General features: G+C 46.7%; 1 protein-coding gene and 1 long non-coding RNA gene across 9 annotated transcripts in view; one reads left to right on the forward strand and one right to left on the reverse strand.

Annotated features, from left to right (window-relative positions):
* The first annotated feature begins 369 nt into the window (after positions 1 to 369).
* LOC311631994 lies at positions 370 to 1,647 on the forward strand. The gene is made up of 2 exons (XR_014796683.1): positions 370 to 673; positions 973 to 1,647. It is a non-coding gene; the product is annotated as an uncharacterized lncRNA (long non-coding RNA).
* Positions 1,648 to 2,090: 443 nt separating this feature from the next.
* Positions 2,091 to 24,444, reverse strand: part of MITF (melanocyte inducing transcription factor) — a 215,938-nt gene continuing 193,584 nt past the window's right edge. For 4 of the 8 annotated variants that reach the window (XM_084902866.1, XM_084902862.1, XM_084902865.1 and 1 more), the window contains exons 6-10: positions 21,549 to 21,666; positions 19,377 to 19,433; positions 13,343 to 13,418; positions 10,155 to 10,302; positions 2,091 to 5,468 (exon numbers count right to left, since the gene is read on the reverse strand). In XM_084902866.1, coding sequence (XP_084758992.1) covers positions 5,067 to 5,468; positions 10,155 to 10,302; positions 13,343 to 13,418; positions 19,377 to 19,433; positions 21,549 to 21,666 — 801 coding nt within the window. In that variant the 3' untranslated portion in view covers positions 2,091 to 5,066. Of the gene's footprint in view, positions 5,469 to 10,154; positions 10,303 to 13,342; positions 13,419 to 19,376; positions 19,452 to 21,548; positions 21,667 to 24,444 lie in introns of all 8 variants that reach the window. The other 4 variants (XM_084902860.1, XM_084902863.1, XM_084902864.1 and 1 more) reach the window with 1 other exon arrangement.

Consider the following 24,444-nt stretch of genomic DNA (forward strand, 5'->3'; position numbering starts at 1 on the left):
AAAGAGAAGTATCACATGATCTCACTCACATGTGGAATCTAAGTAATAAAATAATTTGATGAATGGAATGGATCCAGAAATATAGGAGCATGGAACAGAGTGCAGAATCTCAGAGGGAAGGTGGGGGAGGGTCGGTGGGTGGGAGGTAATTATCCAAGGACGTTGTATGCACATATGTATGGCCCATGGACACAGACGTTGGGGCAGTGAGGGCCTGGGGCGGGAGGTGGGGGCAGGGTACAGGGAGTTAAAAGTGGGGGTGAAGGGAGACATATGTAATACTTTAAACATTAAGAATTATTTTTTTAAAAAGAAAATGGCTCCTGCTTAATGGAAATGTAAAATAGAATAAAAAAATAAAGGCCAGTTCACTTGTGCTGAAGATGTATTTAAAAGGTGATGAGTTGGGTTTATTACTAATTCTCTACAATGTTCTAATCCTGGGTCCTGGAGACAGCCAGGGCCTCTTCTCTGAAGTGCTGTAGCTTCCGGCCTCGGTTGGTTCACACCCGTTAGCCTCTGCTCCAACAGTGTGTCCCAGCGTGCCAGTTGCTGCGGCACAGCCTCGCCTCCGCTGGTCCGGAGCGTGCTGGTTCCCTAACGGAGCCGGTGATGACCATCATCTAAAACAGCTGCCATGTGCTACGTGCTGCCAAACAAAACTTCTAGAGCAGTGTTTCCCAAACTTCTCTCATGATGAGAATCACCTGGTGGAGTTGTTAAAACACAGATTCCTGAATCCCAACTAAGAAGTGCTAAACTAGAATTTTTGAGAACATATAGGTAAAATTGCATACCTAACTTAGTGCTCTGTATATAACATCTGTCTTAGAGCACTAGTTAAGTATACAATTTTACCTATATGTTCCCAAAAATTCTAGTTTAGCACTTCTTAGTTGGGATTCAGGAATCTGTGTTTTAACAACTCCACCAGGTGATTCTCATCATGAGAGAAGTTTGAGAAACACTGAGCATTGATGACTGGTTTCCACAAGACCACCGTGAGGCTGGTATTTCCTTCATTGAACAAGAAGTGGGATGCAGCAGCCAAGTAACTTGCTCAAACCACACACTGGACACAGGCAGAGAGAAGATCCACACTCAGAAGTCTGCCGAGTCCATGCTCATGTGAGGGCACAATGCCACACATGCATGTGGTTTTGGTGGGGGCTGTGTAAGGGGAAGCTGGCGGTAAGGCTCTCTGTAGAATGTGACCTGAGTGACAGGCACCCGCAGAAGTCCCGGTGGAGGTCCTGCTGCCGGCCGGCCTTCCGAGACAGGAGGTCCCAGCGCCCCGCTCACCTGCTCTCGGTGCTCAGGAATCCCCTGTGCAGCAGAGCTTTTACTTTTACACATTTTACACAGGACACCACATAACCACACTTCTATGGGAAATATAAATAATTCAAATGACTCTGAAAAGAAAGAGCTCAATTATTGTATATTACAATTTTAAGGAAAAAAAAAAAAAAGCTGACAATCAGATCAGAAGCATTAAACGAAGTTTCTTGCTCATTTTCTCCAGAGGTTCAACCAGAACGTTTTTAAGAGGGCATAAGTTTAAGGTCTAGCTAGGGAATAAAGACATGTTCTGTCAGACCCAGGAGTTATCAAATTATCTCTAAGTGCTGTATTTAAAAAAAAGAAGGCGGGAGCTGGCAATCTGCATCTACTAAGCTCTCATTATTATAAATCTGTATTCTAAAACCCAGTATCTTTTTTTGTAAATATGCAAGGGACCCTTCTCTCTTGGAGAACCACCTCTCACTAACACATTTAAAATAATACCCTTATATCTATAATGAATTCTTGGCATTCAGGAATTCAAATCTCCTCAAGAGTCAGAGGGGAAAAGCTGCATAATTATAGTTCATCTGAGTGCAAGTTATAAAGTAATCAGTGTTTGAAACAAAAAAGCAATACCTTAGAATGACATTTAAAACAAAAAAGCGTACTTACTGGCACTTAAAATTTTTTTTTTTCATGCAATTTGTTATTCATTCAATTGGAAGAAAACGTGCACTACCATTTTTTGATAAGGCAAACAATATTCAAAATTGGCATTAACTAAACACAACTTGCCAGCACTGTGTGAAAAACCAAATGCTTTAATGAAGCTATGGAGAACAACAGTTCAAATATCACCGATACATTAATATTGATCCACAATATACAGTGCTGTGGACCACACAGAAAGCACTGCTGCACCCCAGCAGGTGACTACATTACAGTACCGAGTGTCCGAAAGAGACAGTCATTTGTCTTTTTTTTTTTTTTTTTTCAAGAAATAGGAGTTTTGTAATACACTGTTATCAACATAAACTTTTCCCCAGTGCATTTTTAAAAAATATTAGTAAGTGCATTCCTTTGTGCTTTATTTTGTATCTTTTATCTTCCTATGAATTTTATTTATTCTTATTGCTTTGTATTTTTAAAAAACAACCAGAAAGAACTTTGTCATCCTAGCATGACCAAGTTGGTTGCATGTTTTTGGCAAAGTCAGGTTTGGTATTTCCATCACCGTACCCAGAGGCTAGTGGACAAGTTTGGCATTTCAGTCACCCCAGATGGAGGCCCAGGCCCAGGCCACAGCTCTGCACCCAGGGTGGGGAGTGGGTGGATCATTTTCTCATCACAAGAGGCAAGCCCAGACCACCCCCTCCTGGCTTAACTAGTCCCTACAACAAACCCACACACTATTTGGCAAAAAAGAAAGAAATAAAACCACTCCCGCAGCTGCAGCCTTCTGGCTCACTCCCTGCCACTCCCAGAAACTGTCTCCTAAGAAGGTTGGGGCAGCAGGGGGCGAGCCCGGCGTGCGAGACCCAGGGAAGTGGTAGGAGATGCCATGCTTTCCCTCACAGGGCTTCCTCTGCATTCGCTTAATCCTGGGCCCTGGGTTTTTAAAGAACCTTGCTCTATTTTTAAGAACCTCCAACTCAGCACAAGAAAATTAGCATCAGGCTATCACCACCTTCGACTTTGGCACCCAGGCCCCCTCCCCCATGTCCACCGGGAGAGAAATGGACGATGCTGTGATTGTGGCCGTGCCACTGTGGCACAGTTAGCTGCTCATGCACACCCGTGTCACTATTCTAGGAGAAGAGCTTCTGTACAGTGAAGGAGGCTGAAAGAATGGGAACCAAGTTCCCTGCCCCTTAAGTAATGAAGCTATAAACTGACAGCATTCTCAAAGTTCCAAGGACTCCGGCTGCCCGGCGTGCCTGGAGCCAGGCATGGGCTATTTCACGTAAGTCATCCATTCACACGTTCGACAATCACTCCTCCCTGAACCTTCTAACAGCCATCACCAATTCACATTTGACACTTAAACTCAGCCTCGTTTTTTATAAAACCCTCCTGAATGAGGTTTCCTGATGAAAGAAGTTGGCACTCTGTCACTAAAATATATTTAATATTAAAAATATCTGGAGGAGACTGGAAGCTCTGATACTGTCCACAGAGGCACCCTGCCACACGCCGCTCTCCACGAGACCAGCTCGGCCGGCGCCGGCCCACGCGGCTCTGCTCTGTGTAAGGCACTTCATTCCGGATGGGTGTGCTTGATGCCACCAGCTGTTCAACTGCACCTGCTGCTGAGACATCCACTCCACAGCCCGGCTCCTGGCCCCGCGCCTGCGTGACGCCTCGCCCGACGGAGCGCGGGGCCGCTGCTGCTACCTGGCAGGGCCGCCCGAGCCGTGCACGGGAGCTGGCGGGGCAGCAGCTGCCTGGTGGCACTGCGCTCAGCGGAGCAGAGCTACCAAGCACCAGTCATCTGCCAATACACTCTCTCTCTCCTTAGAAAAGTTCAGCAAGCTCGCTGAAATAAACTTCAATTTAAATGACCATACTGGGCATATTAACACTATGGTTACCAGTCTCCAAGAATATTGCTACTTTTATATCACTAAAAATAAATACGTGAGTTTATTCTCTCTAAAAGGCCAGTTTTACCTATTAATCTACACCTTAAATGTGTGGAAAACCAGTCCTGAGACTGTAATATACAAAATATTCGCAAAGCTCTCTTTAAACACAAGACCTTGCGTGAAAGTTTTCTTTCATGTGTGTACAAATAATGCAGAAAACCATCAGTGAGTTGTAAAAATATTGAAAACTTGCCATTTTAAGATGCATATTCTTACAAATTAATACAAACATACTGAAAAGAACGATGATAATAAAGAATCTGTACAACTCAAATGAACAGTAAAACATAATTTAAAAATAAAAATAGGAAAGCCAATTAGAAATGTGCCGTTTGGTTTTCTTATCAAAAGCAACATTAAAGAAAAAGAGAGTAAAACATTCAGTGCTCCTCAATGTCTTACTTTGAGAGGACATTCATTTCATTTCAAAATGAAGCAGAGGTTAGCAAACACTGACCCACTCCCCGGTGAGGAGACCGCGGCAGCAGGGGAGCGAGCTCCGGCTCGGAGCCCTGCCCGTCCCTGCGGGTCAGCGGTTAGGACACACCAGCTACTTTTCTCACCAGACAATCCTCATGAAAATGGTTGCATTTTTTTTCTTTTGCAGAATATAGTATTTCTTGAAATAGTTTGCAGTATAAAGACTGATGCTAGAGGGTACTGTATCTTTAAGGCAGTACCAATGAACACATTTACAAAATGGAAAAGGTTAGTGTGAATTTTTTCTTTTCTTTTGTCTGTCTGTCTGTCTTTTTATTTACTTATTTTTGGTTGTTTTACATCCCTCTGATTAAACTTTCAACTTAATTTCCAAGGAAGTCACAGGCATAAAAATCTCCAACCTGCGTCCCCTGAATAACAGTGGACAGACATTTCTCTGATGAAAATCCTTTTGCTCAGGAAGCTGGCATCCAGGGTGAGTTCGGTTCACAGGTTCTGTACGCTTATTGTACAATACTTTGGAGGCATATATAGTTGCAAAATAGAATATACAGGTCCGCTTCACAAAATTCTAAAAATAAAATATATCCTTGGCTATTGAGAAAGCATGAAAAAAATTCATATTAAAGGAAAATTATCGAGAAAACCCCTCAGGTCAGTTACGGAATCCCCCGGAGGTGGCGAGCGGGGTTGCTAACACGCGTGCTCGGGCTCCTCCATGCTCACGCTGCTCCGCCGGCTGCTGGTTTTGGAAGCTCCCGGGGACACGGACGAAAGAAGTGGATCCGTTACGCCAACAGGAGAAAGAGTGTCGTCCATCAGGATGTCTTCCAGTTTAGAGCCCATTTTTGTGGGGACACCGTAGGCCTGGCTGCTCTCGGTGCCGGCGCCCAGGCTGCTGCTGAAGCTGATGGTGCCGTCGGTGAGGTCGAGGGTGCTGGTGCAGGAGAGGTCCGTGTGGCGCGGCGGGAGGTCCTGGCTGCAGTTCTCCAGCGAGGGCTCCTGCTTGATGATGCGGTTCACCAGGTCCGCGGAGCAGAGGCCCGAGGACGGAAGAAGGGAAAGGCCATGCGCCCGGGCCTGCATCTCAAGTTCCTGAAAGAAAAGGGAAAGTCAGACCCTGGACCCGAAGGGGCACAGAGGGCTTGGGGCACAGACACTGTCCATGCCCACAGGACGCGGTCGGAGAGGGATAGAGGGAGAAGGGGGAGAGGGGGCGGGGAGGGAGGGAGCCTAAAGGGTGAGGACTTGCGCTGGTGAGGACAGGCTCCCCGCCTGTGGTAAGTGCACCCCGTGGTAGGAGAGGTGGATCATGGGGGGCAGGAGGTGTATGGAAAGGCACTGTACCTTCTGCTCAGTTTTGCTGTAAACTTATACTTGTTCCAAAAAATAAAGTCTATTTTTTAAAAAGCATACACTTAGAGAGAAAACAATAAACATTATTTATGTTCACAATGAGGAGAAGTTAAAAAATCAAAATAAAATTTTCAAATGTAAGCTGCTGATTAAATGGAAATGTTCAGTAAGCATTATTGGTCCGTGGTCACTAAACGATGCACTGAAGTATTCGGGGGCAGCAAAGCACGCAGAGGGCCCTGGGGAGATCACCTCAGGGGAGTGGTCATACGCTGTGAGGGCCCCGCCCACGTAGGGGTCCACACTGGGCCAGCTGCGCCTGGGCTCCTCCGCTGCATGGAGCAGGGCCTGGAGGGGGTGGGGTGGCAGTTCTGACAGACGTCAGCACTGTGTGGGAGTCACCCTGCAGCGGAGACGGTGGCAGCTGCCACCTCCCACATCCAGGCACACAGGCCCAGAAGCAAGTAATGCAGGTATCCTATCCTACCTAATAAAAGAGTAATATGCAAATTGACCATCACTCCAACACACAAGATGGCTGACCCCATGTGGACACAGATGGCTGCCACAAGATAGCCAGCAGGAGAGGGAAGTAGGGAGGGACTAGGATTGGGCCTAAACGGGCAGTCAGACATCCCTCAAGGGGTCCCAGATTGGAGAGGGTGCAGGCTGGGCTGAGGGACATACCACCCATACACAAATTTTGTGCACTGGGCCTCTAGTTTTAAAATAATATAAAAAAAAATGCTATTTTTCTTAATTTACATGTTTAAATTTTCAAATGCCTACTAAGTGGTCAGGATCTAACAGAAACGGGAAGAGTTACTAAGACACTAGGGCCAGCAGCACTAAGGAAGTGGGCAGTAGTGGCAAAAGTGGTAAAGGTTTGCACAAGAACTGGAGGTTGAGAAGCATCATTCTGGCCATTTCATCACGAGAAATGAACATTTCTTTTAATTCCAGAAAAAAAGTTCTCCTCTGACTAATTCCTTCCTCCACCTCCTTCCCATGTGCTGAGCTGACACCTGCCTGCAGTGCCTCAGCATGGGGCTGTTTGGAGACAGTGTCTTCAGAGAGGTCCGTAAATCACCACAAGGTCACTGGGGCCAGACCCAGCCTGCTGCAGCCCTGGATCCTTGCAGAAGAGGAGGCCAGGGCGCAGGCGCAGAGGGAAGAGCCTCCCACGCCCAGGAGTGCTTTCCGGAGAAACCAGCCCTGCCGACTGCCTTCCCGGGACTGCACTGAGAGGAAATGAAGTCTCTGCTGTCTACACTGCCTGATGGACTCCAGCACTCATTTCCTGAGTATCCCTGCACCCTCCCAAAAGGAACCCTAGAGACCGGGACAGACTCCCCAGTGCGCGTTTTCCCTCCCTGTGCAGCGCCCCTTCTGCTAAGAACAGCAGTGAGGCTGAGTGAGCCCATGGCCTCCTCGGAGAGGAGAGCGGCCCTGCAACATAACAAAGCCTCAGCCTCGGCCCACACACCCAAGGACCTACCTTGCGAAAGAGCCGTGTTCAGTCTTTATTAAAGGCTGTTTGACCTGCAAGACCTTTGGATGCAATACATCCAATTACTTGCAATACAAATAAGAGCCACAGCCAGCAGCACCTGCCTGTCCCCTCCTCGCACCCTCCAGAAACACCTGTCTCTCAGCGTCAGGTCAGAGCCTGGCTGTGGGGTAAAACAGGGATTCCAATGCCGTTCAGCCTCATGGTTTCCTCTGGGAGACTCTGTGCGGGCATCACTTAGGATAGAAACGGAAGGAAGCCCTGGCTGAGAGCGCCCACTCTGTAAATCCATCCCAATGTGCTAATAAGAACGCACTCCCACACAAGCAGTTTGTCTTTCAAACCAAATAATAAAGTTGAACTAAGAGAGGCAAACATCCTACTCTATCTTCTGTTATTTAATTTAAAATATTTGTCAGCTGACTAAAGCCTTACTTATATTTCTAAATAATGCGATGCCTCTCATCCAAGTGCAGGCTTGAGCCAGCCGAGCTGTCCTGACCGGTCACACTTCCAGGACATGTTAAGCCTGAGGACTGCCTCACTATCACGTAGGAAACCCTGAGATTCTCCCCTTGGGGATTTTCCAATTCACTATTTTACAATACTTGCATTTCACACAAAAAGACATATTTGGAACCTTAAAACAAAACCTAGACTCTCTTTCAAAACAATTACTATCCTATATAATAAAGGCCTAATATGCTAAGTGTCTGGTCAGCTGGTTAGCCTTCCAACCAATCAAAGCGTAATATGCTAATGATATGCTAAGGCCATTCAACACTCAGTAAGATGTGCACTGACCACCAGGGAACAGATACTCGGACCAGTAGGTTACCTTGCTGCTGGGGTCTGGCCAATTGGAACTGAGCAAGATGGACTGGACACACTCTGGAGCCCTCTTGCAGCCCCTCCTAACTGGTCAACCTTCCATGTCCCTCCCTGGCCCTGATTATACACCAGTGGGGTCCCTCGGCCTGGCAATTCGGAACCCCTCAGGGGATGTTGGAGAGCTGGTTTCAGCCCAATCCCACAGGCCAGGCTGAGAGATCCCACTGGTGCACGAATTTGTGCACCAGGCCACTAGTATCTAAATATTTGTATGAGGAACGAGCACATTAGTACAAGCTGCTTTTATAAACTAGTGCCTAGATTCAATAGATCCAAGACATGTAGCTCCTCAGTGAAGAACGGGACATAGGACCAACAGCAAAAGCCAAATAAAGGGAGGGCAAGGAGAAATCTACATTTCAGCTGACTGCTTCTTCCCTGCTGAGGTTCTAAAACATGCCCCCAGAGGACAGCTGTCCTCACCCCCTGTGCAAGCGGTGCCCACAAGTGTCACGGTGGTGTGGCATGGAAAGATCGAGAGCATCGTTATCTGTGAACTACTCAGCCATTAACCCCATGTCTGGGCCTCCCAGCACTATGGCAGACAACTGGTCGCTAAAGTGCTGCACTTTGCACTGCCATTCCATGAACAGTTGCCTTGGAAACCTGAAACATAGCCACTGCTTTATGGCAAAATCTGGTATGAGGTGGGTTCATCTACTCAAGAAGAAGGCAGTGACTCCTACTGGTGGGCCGTGTTCAGTCGGCCAGGACATTAAAAATACTCCTGTAAACTCCTTCATCAGTAGCAGCCTCAGTTTTTCTTCCTCTTTTTCAAGGCAGTTTCAGAGGAAGCTGTGTTTACACTCGGCGCCAGAGTCCATGACTGAGAGAAGGCCTGGCTGACACCGGGGACCCTGCTCACGCTGCACTGTACACACACCCCCTGAATGAAATGGCGGTGGATCCTATAGACCCGTAAAACTAGTATTTCTCCCGCTAAGAAAATACAGTGTAAACTAAAGATGCACCTGGTATAAGTTCATTCTCTGTCCTACTTCTTACATTTATGTCTTGATGATAAGATCCTCTGGGCATCCCCAAGTTGCCTATTAACATGGGCTCTGACCGTGGACTAACCCCCTCCCCTCCAATACTAAGGCATCTTTGTACTGAGCAACCACAGTCAGTTCTCATCATGCGCAGGAATCAGTCACCACAATGAACTGGATGTACGTGCCCCCAAATTCCTACAGGGAAACCGATGTCCCGGGTGATGGCGTTTGGAGACAGCTTTGGGAGGCGCGTAGGTAGTAAGAGTGCAGCCCTCCTGGGCGGGATCTGTGTCCTTACATAATTACCCGAGAGCGCCCTCCCCCTTCCCCCACGTAGGACTTGGGCAAGGAGGCGCTGTCTCTGAACCAAGGACGAGCCCTCCTCTCCCTCAGGACCAGCTGGCGCCTCGGAATGGGGAGACAGTGTGTGCGGTAAGCCATGGGCTGTGGCAACTCTGTCAGCCGCAGAGCGGACTGGGCTGCAGCCGCAGAAGGACTCCTAGCTCCTGGGGACACAGCTGGGCCTGCGGGCCTCTGGCCACACTCCGCCCCGGAGCCAGGCTCCCTTATCTAACATGTAATGTTACTGGTGAGCACTGAACTCGCTAACAGCACTGCAACTTATGTCCCACGTCAGCTGAGCTCCATCAGACCCAGCACAGCCTTAACTGCTTGGGAAACTAATCAGCATGATGCTTACAGGCCACCATAATCAGCAAAATCACCTACAAAACCCTCAACAATATAAAAAGCCTGGCACTAACCAGACTGTGAAAAGGACATGGTCACAGGCGGCGCTGAGAGCAGAAGGCGGAGCCTCGCCTGCTCCCCGAGGCACATGTCCCAGGCAACTCAAGTCTGCCCTCTGCAATTTCAAGAATGACCAAAAGGTGCCTTGAATGTTGCTCTGGGTTACAAACAGATTGTTACAAGTGGCAGATCCAAATGGGGAATCCACAAATAATGCGGATCACGTGAGTCAACTCCCGGGGGGCTCCCTGCACCCTTTCTCCCCCGGTGAAGCCGTACCTGGATGCGGAGCAGCAGGTGCCGGTTGGCGTGCTCCAGCTTCTTCTGCCGCGTCTCCAGCTCCTTCGCCCGCTGCTGCTCCCGCTGCAGCTTCCGGATGTAGTCCACAGAGGCCTTTAAAATGGTGCCCTTGTTCCAGCGCATGTCCCTGGTGAAGGGCAAGGAGACAGGCTCTGTATGACTGAGGCTCAACGAAATGCAATGGTCGGAGCAATTTCTAAAAATGCGCTACGGAGTGCAGGTTGGTACAGCTACCAGTCGCTCCATCCCCTCTCCCCCATGTACCCCGAGGAGCACCCTGGCAGGGAGGGTGTGCACGGGCTAGCCTGGGTCAGAGTTACAAGATATAGTCAGGACCTAAACACTTAAGTCTGTTGGTTGCAAAGTCAATATTCTTAACTTAGTTATCATAGTAAATAGTTACAGCTTTCTATCACATTAACTATCACATTAACTCAGAGAATAAGCTGTGGCAATAACATCCCATGATGTCTCACTGCCTGACTGTGTGAGGCACACAAGTGGCATCCTTGAATTGAGTCGTGGTTTCCATGGACAGGTTATCTACTTCTCCGTCTTTATTTCCTCCTGTAAACCGTGATATGACCCTCGCAGGAGCAGCCTCCCGGGATGTTATTGGAATCAAAGGGGGGGCACTTTCTATAGAAATGCTGTGAGAAGCTGAGGGTGCAATTCTGTGTGAGGGACTCCATGTACTCACCGATGGCTATCTTTAAATAGCTTTCACTAGGTACCAGGTGCTTTACCAAGAATCTTACAGCTCATTTACTCCATCTGACAGACTGGGAAACTCAGGCACAGAAAGGTCAAAGCATTTGCCGAAGGCACATGGCTGGGAAGCAGTAGGCCAGGAAGCTGAGATTGCCTGGCTTCGGACGCAGGCTCTACACCACTGTGCCGTTCTTCCTCGTATGTAACTGAGTCCTCAAAACCACTCGCCTAGGCAGGATATGCTGACTGCTCCTTTGACCAGCTGAGGAGGAGGAGCCCGAGAGCTCCAGGCCTTCCCCACACAGACATCTAGGAAGGCGCCGTCTGGGAATTCACACCCAGCACCTGCGGTCCAGGCCCCTCAGTCTGTGATCGCCACAGCTCTAATGCAGTCGTATGTGGAACAAACAGAACACCACTTAGAGCACTCCAGATGAATGACTAAGGATGAAGCTATAATTACGTAAGTAATATTCCTATAGCACTTTAATCTGAGCCCTTTTATAGACAATATTTATGATGATGACAATGATAGTGATGACAACAAAAACAATTTTAATGCATAAAAACCTCCAAAGCTTTACTCTACAGCTGCTCAAAGTGGACCAGAAGTATCAGGTGGCCGGGTGAATGGAGGGCGGTTAACACAAGTCTCCAAGGCACGGATCCTCACATGGTCAGATAAAGAACAAAACAGAGTTCTCCCAGGAGAGGCAGGTCCAGGCCCCTGTGAGCTCCTGGGGGCTGATCCCCAGGGCCTAAACACCAAAGATGGCAGCACAGGAGGTGTCCTGGGATTGAGCCAGCTGGCTAATGTCAGGGCTAATATCCAAGGAACAGAAACTTCAGCAGCCAGCAAGAAAGGCAACTGCACTGAAACGTACGCCTTGCGGAGGCCAGCAGGGTGAGGGAAGTTACTGAGACACGCACACAGCCGCTTCCTGCGGAAGAAGTGGCCATTTCAACCAGTCATCTTGGGTTTACTTCCTTGTGAGAGCCAACCAATTAATTATGCTTCGGGGCTTAAAAGAAGAGTTTTTAAACTCCTCTGTCGTAACGAGAAAGAACCCATTTTCACATAGAAGTGTACACAAATCCCTACCATGTACATGGACAAGAGCAGGTCTGCTGAGGGCAGGGAGGGCGTGGGGCCGAGACCATGGTCCGTGACTGTGTCTTCAGTCGCCCCAGGGTCTGCTCCCGGACCTGGCATGGGGGTTTGGGGGTTTCCGTATCAGATGACAGTCCATTTTATCTTAAAACAATGCCTACCAATTCAGATCATTATCCGTTTAGATTGTAAACTTAAGTAATGACCAAAGGAGCAAGGAGATAGGCAGGGGAGGCTTTCACTCCCGCCCAGAACTTCATCCTTCGGTAAAGAGATTCCCATGCTAGCCTAAAAGTACATGCTAAGAAGCAAGAGCTGATGAAGAACAGGAAAGGAGGGATTCAAGCTCCACTATCATGCCAGAACGAGGACAGGAAATGAAGGTCACAGCCCCTTCGTGGGATAAATGTGTGCTGCAGAGCTGAGAATGCGAATGTTCTGAGTTTCAAAATGGTTTTCCTTGATAAACCTGGAAAATAAAATGTGGATGATGGAAATTGTGCTTGAACATTCATTCATCAGAGCCACCTTACAATGGTTTCATTTTATTTCGTCACAAATACCCTGACAATAATGTGAATAGCAAACTTAATAAGCCGTGCATGAATAATGGCTGATTTCATCTTTCCATTTTATTAGATAGCTAAAAGGTCATATTCACCCGCTAATTTCATCGAATGCCTGTGGGAGCCATTAAATGTGTTCATCCTGGAGTCCCTCACTTCAATGGGCCGGTGTCTAATGGATAAAAACTCTGTGCTGTCCTGTTTGCTGCTGCTGCCAGCAGGAAAGAGACCTTTACACTGTGACCCCCCCAAGCAGTGGGCGGGAAGGAAGACAGCTGAATCCCCGGAGCTGACCCATGTACTTAGAAGGGGATTAAAACGTACTCTTTAGAAAGGAAAAACATACAAAGAACACGAATGTTTAAAAAACACACACAACTGTTAAACGTGAAGTCTGCAATAGCAGCTCTCAGTGCCTACAGATGCCGTTCGAGATGAAGAGCAGCCAGCAAAGCCCGGCTTCAGCAGGCACTGCGATCGCTGTCCTGCAGAAGCTGGTACGTTTTGTTTAGCAGCTCAGCGTTTGCTTGCCAAGGATTCTCCTCACTCCCAGAGCTATCTCATGTCCAATCACCCTGCTGTCCAGTTCGGTGCACTTCCCTCAGCATCTTAGTTGATGAGACTATCAAAAGCAAGGTGTATGGCGTATTTAGGATGAAACCCAAGGAAAGGGGGACTTCTTTACACTGGATTTCATAACGGTGCAGTTTTTGCAATATATGAAAAAAACATTAAGGTACAAAAATATACGATGCAGATTAACATGCAATTGTACTCACGGATCATTGGACTTGGGAATCAAAGTACCTAGTTCTTTAATGCGGTCATTTATGTTAAATCTTCTTCTTCGTTCAACTTCAAGAAAAGAGCACAGGAAGAACTATTAGCAACAGCATCGCATTGGCATGAAAGTATCTCATTAATGACATGCGTGTATCAACCTTATGGCTCAGGACCACGGAAACCTGACCATGTATTTCCGTCTTTCCGTGGTTTTGGTACTGAAGGTTAAAATAGCTTTTCAAATGAGCTGTAATTATTAAGCCCTCAGATACACATTTCTCTTCTGATCCCATCTGATCCTATCACAACCCTGAATTGGGGTTCCTATACACCATTACAAACAGGAAAACTGCCCTGAGACTAGGGAGGCAAGGACACAGCAGGAAGTGGGAGGGCCAGGTCCCCACCGTGGCTGCAGACCAGGCAGACTTGCTGCAGAGGGCCCTGGGGATTTCGGCTTTGCTGGCTGAGCGGCAAGAACTGAGGCCACTATGTAGGCACTCACACAACAGGAGATAAAACAGACTTCCACAACTTATTTACTGACCAAAGTCAATGTCAACGATCACATTAACCAGGTGAAACGTGTGTGCAGTGCACGTCTACTAGTAAAAAGCCTGGCTGCCGAAGCTTGGACTTTATATAACTTTTACATATCCCAAAATGTCATTCTTGTTTAGATTTTTAAAAACTATTTAAAAATGTAAAACACTTTCTTTGCTCAGAGGCCACACAAAAACTCCTGCTCTGGCCCAGTGCTTCCCAATAGGAACATAATGCAAGTTGTAGGTGAAATTTTAAATTTTTAGCAGCCACATTAAAAAAGTACAAAGAGGTGAAATTAACTTTAACATTTTAATGAACCAATATATTCAGATTGTCATTTCAACATGTAGTCAGTATAAAAATTTATAATTTACATTCTCTCCTTTGTACTAAGTACTGTACTCATACAGCACGTGACCGCTTCAACGTGCTCGCCAGGCCCTGTGACGTGTGGCCGTGGTCCGGATAACCCACTAGAAGGTACGTCCAGCACCCTTACCTACATCACCAGCCCAACAGCGCCCCCACTCATAAATCTAGTTGTATGTTCTTCTTAGAGGAAGGTGAAGGAAGTAGCAAAGCATATGTGTTAATAAATGTTCTTAATTTATTAATTCCAAATAACTTAAGGTCTAATAAATTGAATTAAAGATGTTAACTTTTTACTTTAAATATATTATAACCTAATACATATTTATTATTAGATTATTTTGTATAACTGAGTACATATTTACATTTGATTCACTTGAATAAAAAATATTGTTCACTACTTCCCAAAATATGTTGCCTTTTTAAGCTGAGTGATGATCTCTATCATTAAATCAATCATATATATTACTGTCCATCACTGAGCTTTTATAAAAAACAGAAGTAACAGGTCATATGCAATGGTGCCGAAGGAGGAGCTTTTGCACCTCTGATCTGCTTAGCTAACCCCCTCTGACAACGTTCTTTCCTTTTCCAAAGCACATAATAATCGTAACATTCACACAACACTGAAATACACCGAGTGACATGAAAGCCTCCTACAACCCAGCAACTGCTTTTACATGTCTTACATGTCCCTGGTGATTATTTTTAACCCTAAAAATACACACACACGGGCTCCCGGCCACAGTTCTGGGCCTCTTCTAGGTCCACATTCACTTCCTGTGACTGGTGCCGCCTCCTGGGTTGAATGCCACACACCAGCTGAGACTCCACAGGTACACATCCAGCCCGGCATCCTCCTGGAACTCCAGACTTGCAGGTCCGCCTCCTTGCCTCCCTGGGGAGCTCTAGGGGCAGCCTACACTCCGCCCAGGTTCCCTCTCACTTGGCAGAACTCTCTCCTGGAATCAATACTGCACCTGTCATCTCATATCCCACCGCTGCTATAGCATCAAATCTGTTGGCTCTATCCTCACAGTATTTCTAGAATAGTCCATGCAGCTTGTACGGCTACTGATGGAAGCCACCATCTCCCACCTGGATTCCTGCAATCCAACTACCTAGTCTCTGTGCTCCACCCAGACCCACCATTCCCCACCCCCATTGGTCTAGCCAGAATATCCCAGCCGGAGGGGTCCCGTGAAAAGTAAGGCAGAGCACGGCTGTCCTTGGTTGAAAACCCTCCATCACTCCCCATCTCACCAGGACAAAAGCCCCACCCTCAAGGCACGCCACAAGCCCGGGCACCTCCATCACGCCCGCTTCGTTTTCTACCCTCTCCCACTCCAAACCTATCTTTTATCCTTACTCCTCTGGGTCCCCCTTCAGCCCCAAACTTCTTGCTATTCCTCAACCACTTTGGGACTCCACTCCCCACTTAGAGCTTCATACTGGTGTCACCCCTGCATGGAGCACTTGTCCTCAAGTATCTGAGTGGCTCTGCCTCAGGGAGTGACCCACATTATCCTGTGAGCCTTCACTGGCAACCCTATTTAAAACCCAATATCCACTCCATCCTGATACTCTACTAGTGAGTGGTTGCACTTTGTCTCATAAAACTTCCTGCCATCCGACATCCACATCATTCATTCACAGGTTCACTTATATGACTTTCTACCATCTAATGCCTGTATTTTCTGTATGTATGTACATACTTTCACTGAGGCTTTCAAAACATCCACATGAGCTTGGATCATAGTAGGCCCTCGGAAACTATGTATTAAATAAAGAATGATGCAGTTGCATTAGAATAATTTTTAAAAATAGAGGCCCGGTGCACATAATCCGTGCACGAGGAGGGGGAAGTGTCCCTCAGCCCAACCTGCACCCTCTCCAATCTGGGACATCCCTCTCACAATCCAGGACTGCTGGCTCTCAAATTCTCGCCTGCCTGCTTGCCTGATTGCCCCTAACTGCTTCTGCTTGCCAGCCTGATCACCCCCTAACCCAGGGGTCCTCAAACTTTTTAAAGTGGGGGCCAGATCACGGTCCCTCAGAGAGCTGGAGGGCCGGACTATATGAACTACTAATTCCTACTGTAACACCTCGGCTGCGCTCACTGCCCAAAAAACCTGGTGGGCCGGATCAGACTCCTCTGCGGGCTGCATGTGGCCCGCGGGCCGTAGTTTGAAGACCCCTGCCCTAACCACTCTGATCAACACCTAACTGCTTCCCTGCCAGCTAGATGCTCCTAACTGCCCTCCCCTGCTGGCCTGGTCACCCACAACTGGCCTCCCCTGCAGGCAATCTTGTGGCGATCACCTTGTGTCCACATGGGGGCAGCCACCTTGTGTGTTGGAGTGATGGTCAATTTGCATATTACCTCTTTATTATATAGGATGATTCTACATCTATCATTTCTCACTTAACAGCATATTGTAGACATCTATCCCTGTCAACATTTAGATGTACTACATTTTATTTTTAATTTAATGCCTTCTTAAAGCTTTTTAAAATTATGCAAGTGGTATAAGCTTATATAAACTTGCAAAACATACAAAAGTATATGAAGGAAGAATTAAAAACCACCTTTTTACACCATCAAACACCTATATTTCTTGTCAAGGTTGAGGGTGACTCCCAGAACCTCCCACCATGCACCCATAAACACACACAGGTGCACATGGCAGGTACTCTGTATCTAATGAGACACTGCACGCATTGTTCTGCTTTGTACTCAGCAATGTATGGTAGACACCATCTGAATCAGGTGCGCCAGACCACCCCAGTCTTCTAAGGGACACTGAGAATCCCCGCATGGAAACATCATACTTTACTTAAAAATTCTCTTCTGATGACTATTTACACTGTTTCCAAGTTCTCCCTCCTTTTCAATGCATAAGAAGTGTTTTTGCCAGGACTTGCACATATATTTCCTTCCTATCATCATAATTCTTAATGTGGAACACACCACCTGGATGTGTTAGTTTTCTTATCTATTCTGCCGTCCCGGACTTGAATCTGAGCGCACAGCACGGGAAGCCTTGTCTGAGAAGGAGCCTCCCGTGTAGCAGGGGCTCAGTAAGCAGGAGGGAGGAAGGGCTGTGTCCTTTTGCACATGTTGGCAAGTGTTCTCACAGATAAAATGCGTGAAGAGGAGGAGCTACGCCAAAAGGCAGAGTAACGTCGAGTGTCAATTTCTAATGGTTAGATGCCATTTCAGGGTTGTTTTGTAGCCCTCACCATGCTTGAGCTCACCATGCTTGCACTTTGACAACTATGAACTTGAGAGATTTGGTGAATATTGTTTTTGACAAGTTTTGGATAAGTTACTTATAAGGCATTTGAAAAGGAGAAATATCTAAGAGTAAAATTACTTGGAAGCTAGAGGAGACCTAATATTAACTCACATCTTTTGGTAAGAGTCGAAGGAAGCTTCTCCTCATTGGATGGGACTGCCTAGGGCAATAGCCACTTAGAAAGACTGCCCTGGGGACTGCCTGCCAGCCAGCAATCCCATCTTGCAGCTCCTGACCTGGAGCAGCAAGCTCCCCTGCACATGAACCTGAGGATGGCTATAATTACATTTCACTCTGGAAATCGTCTCTCTCTGTACCCCTCAGAGACCTTCCCCTGGGAATCAGCAACCCGAGGCAGCAGCAGACAGGAGCCGAGACTGAGGAATAGAGCTCTACAGGAGAGAACATTCTGACTGGGCTGTGTCAGCTCCTGAGCCCCGAGGTGGAATGGCCCCTGGCTACTTTCCCATGAGACCAGACAGAGCTGCGCTCAGGAACTGATTCCCCGGCCCTTCCCTGCCCCGGCAGCTCCCGGTACAACTCGGAATCCCAACCCACAGTGCCCTGTGCTTTATCCTATAGAATCTGTAATGACAGGCCATGCCACCGGGAGTCCAGGCTCTGAGCACTAGCTGCCCGCTCTCCGGGGTGGCATCATTCATGATAAAACGGCCAGTCTTCCTCCCCAGTGCTCAGGACTTCGGGTGTGGCTCTGCCAGCACTGGGCGGGGGGAAGAAGGGGTGGCTGGTGGGGGGAGCACAGGTTCTTTCTATTTGGAAACAAACACAGAGGCACATGCACAGATGTCCACGTGGCATTGTTCGCAGCGGGACACGTGGAAAGAGCTCTCGCAGCAGGCGGCCACGCTGTGGAACACTCAGAACTGTCTTTACCGGCAGCGGGTCAGTTATCACTGCGGAGTCTCCAGGCCCGCCGCAGAGGAAAGCAGCAGGCATGGAGTGTGCACCATGCGACAGTGTCTGTTTCCTCATCACAGCGCAGTGCTTTCTATTTTGGGTGTGGCTTAAAGACAAGGAAAGAGGCCGAGAAGACCGACAGCAAATTGAGAAAAAGAAAGATTATCCCAAGGATCAGAGGAGAACTCTGGCCTTATTCTATCATTTCCGTCAGAACAGAGCATTTTATGTAACCTACATTCTTAAACATCAGTGTCGGAAAGAGAGCAAGGAGGCCATGGGATGAGACACTGACTCACAAGCGAACGGTTTCCTGCCTCCAAGCCCAATCCTTTTTGTTTTGTTTTTAACGCGCAGCCTCTTTACTTATTTATGAAACAAAAATCTTAAGTTTTTATAGGAACAGCTTAAACATTTGATTGAGAGTAAATTAAACACATACAAATAATTTTAAATGTTAAATTATTTTTATGTCACAGGTAAAGTAAAAAACTTGGAAGGCTACCTCACCTACTGACAGACTACCCCCCCGAGGATTCCCTTTTTCCTTTCAAATCTCTCCGGAGAAGGTGCTCCCCTAACCCTGTATTGTTAATAAGTTCCGGTGTGAGCAACACTTATAATTGGGTAGTTGGGGATCAAGTGTCTTTCACTCACACACATACAAAACCAATACTATAAACAAGGAACACAGTCTTCAGGGTATTGGAAAATTTCAATTTGATCTGAGATAAAGCATGGGGAAAATACCTTGGTTTCTCTGAAAAAATAATTTTCTGCTATAAAATATGCCTTTGATATCATAGAAGTCAATTTCCCTCTAAATTTTCTGGGGGGAAACTTGATAAAAAGTGAACATCAATTCCAACATTCACTATGACAAACAAAACCAACTTACTCAGGTTGTGATTGTCCTTTTTCTGTCTCTCTTTAGCCAAGGCTCTCGCTTCCGACTCTGTGGGGAAAATACACGCTGTGCACGTGAATGAAGCAATTAGAAACTGGAACTGGTCACGGCACAAAACAATGTGAACACAGAACAGCCCCGTTTCCAAGAGGCCAGTCACCTGACCTGACTCCACACAATATGAAAAAGCAGGCAGTTTTCAGTCTAAATATATATCAAGTAAATGCAAACCTGGGGCTTCTACAAAATAGAGAGACCAGTCCCCTGGTCACAGTGCAGGCGCACTGGGAACAGACAGGCCGGAGGAGAAAAGCAGCAAGTGCAAGGACCTAGCATTCCTCCCTCAGGAGTCAGACCAGCTTTCCCGGCAACAGAACTTTTAAGTCTTTCTTTGATGCCTTTATAACACACGCCCTAGAACTTCCAGCTAGAGAAGCACATGGAGTGGTTAGATGTATATTATTGTATAAATTTAAATCCGGAAATCACAGGCTGACTTAGTGCAATTGGGGAGGCCAGCCCCAGTATTTCCAGGCACTATTATTTATGCCCCTCCACCTCAGGATTTTAATTTGTTTGGTTTCCTTTTGTTTCTGGGTTCCAGCCAGACCCCACAGTTCTCTGCCTGCCAACCTCAGCTCACCAGCTGCGGGCCAGCTCTGGTCAAGGCTCCCAATGGCTTCTGTGCATCTGCTGTGGCCACGTCCACCCCCCACTGGCCCTGGGAGGAGGCTCCCTCTCGAGGTCGGGCACTCATTAGTATCGACCCTTTTTTAGCAGTTCATTGCCTCTCCATGGTTCAAGAACATTTAAACCGCTGTTCAAATCACTGCCCAGTTTCCTCGTGTTAATAAAGACCACTCCTCTCCTCCCCTCCCCTTAGGTCAGACCCTGACTCCTAAGCCTGTCTGCCTTTGGTGACATCATGCACGCTCCCCTCTAGCACCCCACATTGCTCCCTTTCCTGGCATGTTACCCTTGGCCTGTCCACAGAAGTCACTTTTTTAGAGGCAAGTGACTTTAGAAGTATACTCTCCATTGTATCTGCTTTTTAAAAATTTAATACCCCTTCACCCACTTCTCCCACTCCTCACCCTGTCTCTGTGGTTTTCCTAGGTTTTTTAACAATCATATAGTACATAATTCAAACTCTACTTCGAACTCAAGTAGTAAGAATTTTAGTCATGTTGCTCTAACCATATTTTATTATTTAGCAATATATTCTAAAACCTCATGGTACTTTCTTTCCTATAGGGTATTCACTACTTGGTTGGCCTCTGATGGTATCTATTGTATTAATTAATTAGTTATCTTTTTTAACCCAAATCAGTAATTTTTTAAAAAAATTTTTTCTCCTGCCACAATTTTCTGAAGTAGTTTTTAAAGATACCATTGAATAGGACAGAGATTTTTGGCACCAAATCTATATACCATATTCTCAGCCTATTCACCCAACACCACAGGATGCAAGGACCAAACAGAAACAGGGGGTGGGGAGAGGGCCCTACAAGTCAGCAAGGAGGAATGCCTGGCCTACTATCCTCATGTTTTAACGGCCCACTGCCTTCCCTAACGCGTTGAGCAAAAAGGAGAAATGGGTCATTTCACACTTGCCTCAGAACAAACAAGACCCATCACTCCATTTTGTAATTTATTTTTCACTCTGTGTAATACGTCTCTTGCACTTAATACACAAAAATGATAGGAGGCATGTGAAGATGTAAGAAACATATTCTTCCCCATCCCAGCTGTGGGCCTCGGGGTCTGTGGCAGGAAAATTCACACAGGGGCCCTCAATGCCTCCAGGGCTTGGCGAGTGACGTAAACACCAGGCCAGGCAGCAGCATTTACAGTTCTGTCAGCTGTCTCCCCACCTCCCCCCCCCCCCACAACGCTCCCTCCCCAGAGCAGCAGCCATCACAGATACACGGGGGCCACAGAGAGGTAGCCCAGGGGGCAAAGGCAGCCCTGACTCCCGGTATCTCACGGAGTCCTGGACACGAGGATTTTTAAGTAAAGCCCTCCATCTTAAAATATTGCTCTCAGTTTCACCTGCTGCACAGATTTTAAAAAGTATGTCTGTGAGTGGGAAACAGACTGGAGGTCACTGTTTTGATTACTTTACTCATGAGAAAATGAAGCAGCACATTTGCTGGGTGTTACCTGTGAGCTCCCTTTTGATGTTGGGAAGGTTGGCTGGACAGGAGTTGCTGACGGTGAGGCCAGGGGGGGGCAGTCCTTGATTGCCATAGAGGTCAATCAGGTTTCCGGAGACGGGTAACTGGAGAGAGAAATCAGTAACGGAAATGAGTTGCTAAACAAGTCCTAAGTTACTCAGACAAAACCCATACCTATATTAGACTTTATTTAAAAGAAATGGTTGATGTAAAGTGTTTTGTTTTTTTTATTAGAAAACATGAGAAGTTTGCCTTTTCATTCGCTCACAAGTGTATAATCTCCTTGTCTAGTTCCCCTTGTGAGAGGAAGGGACAAAGGCTCACACCCACAAGTGGTACAAGACCGGCTGGCAGAGGGCACCCCGCACGGCTAGGGTGCTGGCTGATGCTGTAAAATAGGGTTCTATATGGCATGCCTTTCTCACTCAGTCGGGATTTTCACCAAAGCCAATTTCTTCCTTCCCTTTCTTCCTCTTATTCTTATTCTTACTTATTGTTAATCTTATTCTCTCCCCACTCCCCCCTCCCCGCAATGAAAAGCATCTTATTGGAAATAAGCATCTCCTTATTGCCAATGAAAAGCTTTTTTCTTGAAACTGAAATCTTTCACAAAGCCACAAGAGGGAGCTCACAGACTTTAATAAAAGTAAAAAATTATACTTAAAAAAAGGAGAAAAGGAAGCATTTAGCTTTCTTAAGATAGATTAAAAGGAGCTTTCTCTAGCTCTGAACTGAATATTTTACAGTAGTAAAAATATTTTCCCCCAACAATGGCTTCCTTTTATTGTATATATATTTTCCTCTGACTAGTTCATAGTAAGAGTTTGATGGGTCCATTTTTTGTAAACATAACAGGTCCAAGACATTTTGCTTTTCCCACTCCCTGTAATAAATTCTAAGGATTAACTACAGGGAGAGTGAAGTGAAACTTCCCATTTCCACCCAGTTCAATTCCTGTAACTACTACTACCTGGTAAGGCTTTGCATCCCTCAGCATGCCCTTCCTTGATTACATACCTGAGCTGTAAACTTAGATAGTATTCAACGTGATTAAAATGGATAGTGACCAAGAGGTATTGTGTAAAGCTGTACTGCATATTCTACCTTCCATTCTCTCAAACAGCCACTGACATGCAGATGTAAATATCGCACAAATAAAGATGGATCAAATGTGTTTTCCCCCTGGGCAGCCACCGGCCATTCATTTCTTTCATGGCTTCTAAATAAATACTCTATGAACTAAACTCCACGCCGAAGAGACAGGAGGCCTACACACAGTAAGCTTTTTCCTGGCAGGAATAGGCGCCAGCTCTGCTCCTGCTGGGTGGGGGAGGGAGACGCCTACCAGCAGAGCAGGGCTCTCTCTCTGCTCCTAGGCTGTAGCTCCGTGTGGAAGGACACCTCTCTCCCGGCCCCGAGGCATATAAACCAGGCCATGGGGTAATGTAAAAAGCTCCGGGACCACCTTTCAAGACCCTCTAACTAAGAAAGTGATAAAAAGGTGACTTTGATTATTAGCTATCATTTCATAAAATTGTTTTATTTTAATTAGGTCACCTTTTAGGGTCAACCTTGCCTTGTGTGTGTTCAGTTTTATTCTTGTCCAGCTTAACACAGCCGAGTGAAAGGTACTCCAATGTCTTAATATTGTAGAATTGGAATTGAAATTATAGAGCTGCTGTGACTTCTCATCACCATCTGGATCACAAAGACTCCGCCTCCCAGCTTTCTGAAATTTCAGATTCAGGGAGAAGTATTGGGTACTATTAAGCCAAGAAAATGACTCCAAAATTCAATATAACAAGCTAAATAACTATTCCCATAGCTCTGGAAATAAATCATCTGTATCATGTTTTCAAATGTAATTTGAAGGGAAAGGTGCAATTGTGTATGATGATGATTGTTAGGAATTTTAAAATCCTGTCACCGATGCATCTGGAGACACCTAACTGACAGCTTCCCCAGGACAAGGACATATTTCCTAACCATTTTCTAAAGGATGATGGTCTGTGTACACAGATTTAAGTGCAGAATCACAGAAAGAGAGACAGAAGGTGAAAGAATCAAAAACTGGGAACAAGACAGAGACAGACACAAGGAGTGTGGGGTATAAAACAGGACGAGAGAGCCACAGAGGCAGAGGGGACAAGGGATGGAAAAGCAAGTGAACTGACCGGCGGGTGGGGAGACAGAGCCAGACTGGGGAGACCCAGCGAGCATGGGACTGGAGGCTGGAGTGGCATGGACTGGCGGTGGCTCCTGGGAGGAGAGGACCTCCAGTCTGCAGAGATGCCTCACTTTACCCACCGAGTCAGACAGCGTTCCTCCCAGTTAGAAAAGCAGCGCAGAAGCCTCCATCTGCTTCAGCGTCCTTCCCTATCCTATCCTCACGATTAGGAGTTGGCAACACAGAGCCCAGCAGCACATTTTGCTGGGGAAAGCTGCATTCTGTGGGGGCTAGTCTGGCCCAGGCACAGAACGAGGCAGGCTCTTGTGTGTTATATTACGGATTTTGAAGGGAGAAAAGCCCCAGTTCTAGCTGCCTGCATGGTAGGAGGCCCATGTCCCGCATTCTTGGCAGTAGTGGGGGAGGGCAGTTTCAACCTGCTGATGTTAGTGAGAAGCTGCAGTCTTCAATTAATTTCCAACTGGATCTGAACAATTCAAAGCCCAGAACAATTCAGAGTACGGATAGTCAAACTCACAAAGTAATAATGTGGCGACTCTACACTTGGGCTAGGGAGTCAGAGACCAGTTCAAACCTGCTTTGGGCATGATTTGCTTTGATATAGGAAACCGTGCACATGTTCATTTGTCAGCCTGCAGCACCATCTAACACAGGAATCAGAGTCTGTGGGGCTGAGATGCTCACTCAATATCTC

The sequence above is a fragment of the Pipistrellus hanaki genome (assembly GCF_964339955.1).
Source record: "Pipistrellus hanaki genome assembly, chromosome: 13".
Lineage (NCBI taxonomy): Eukaryota > Metazoa > Chordata > Mammalia > Chiroptera > Vespertilionidae > Pipistrellus > Pipistrellus hanaki.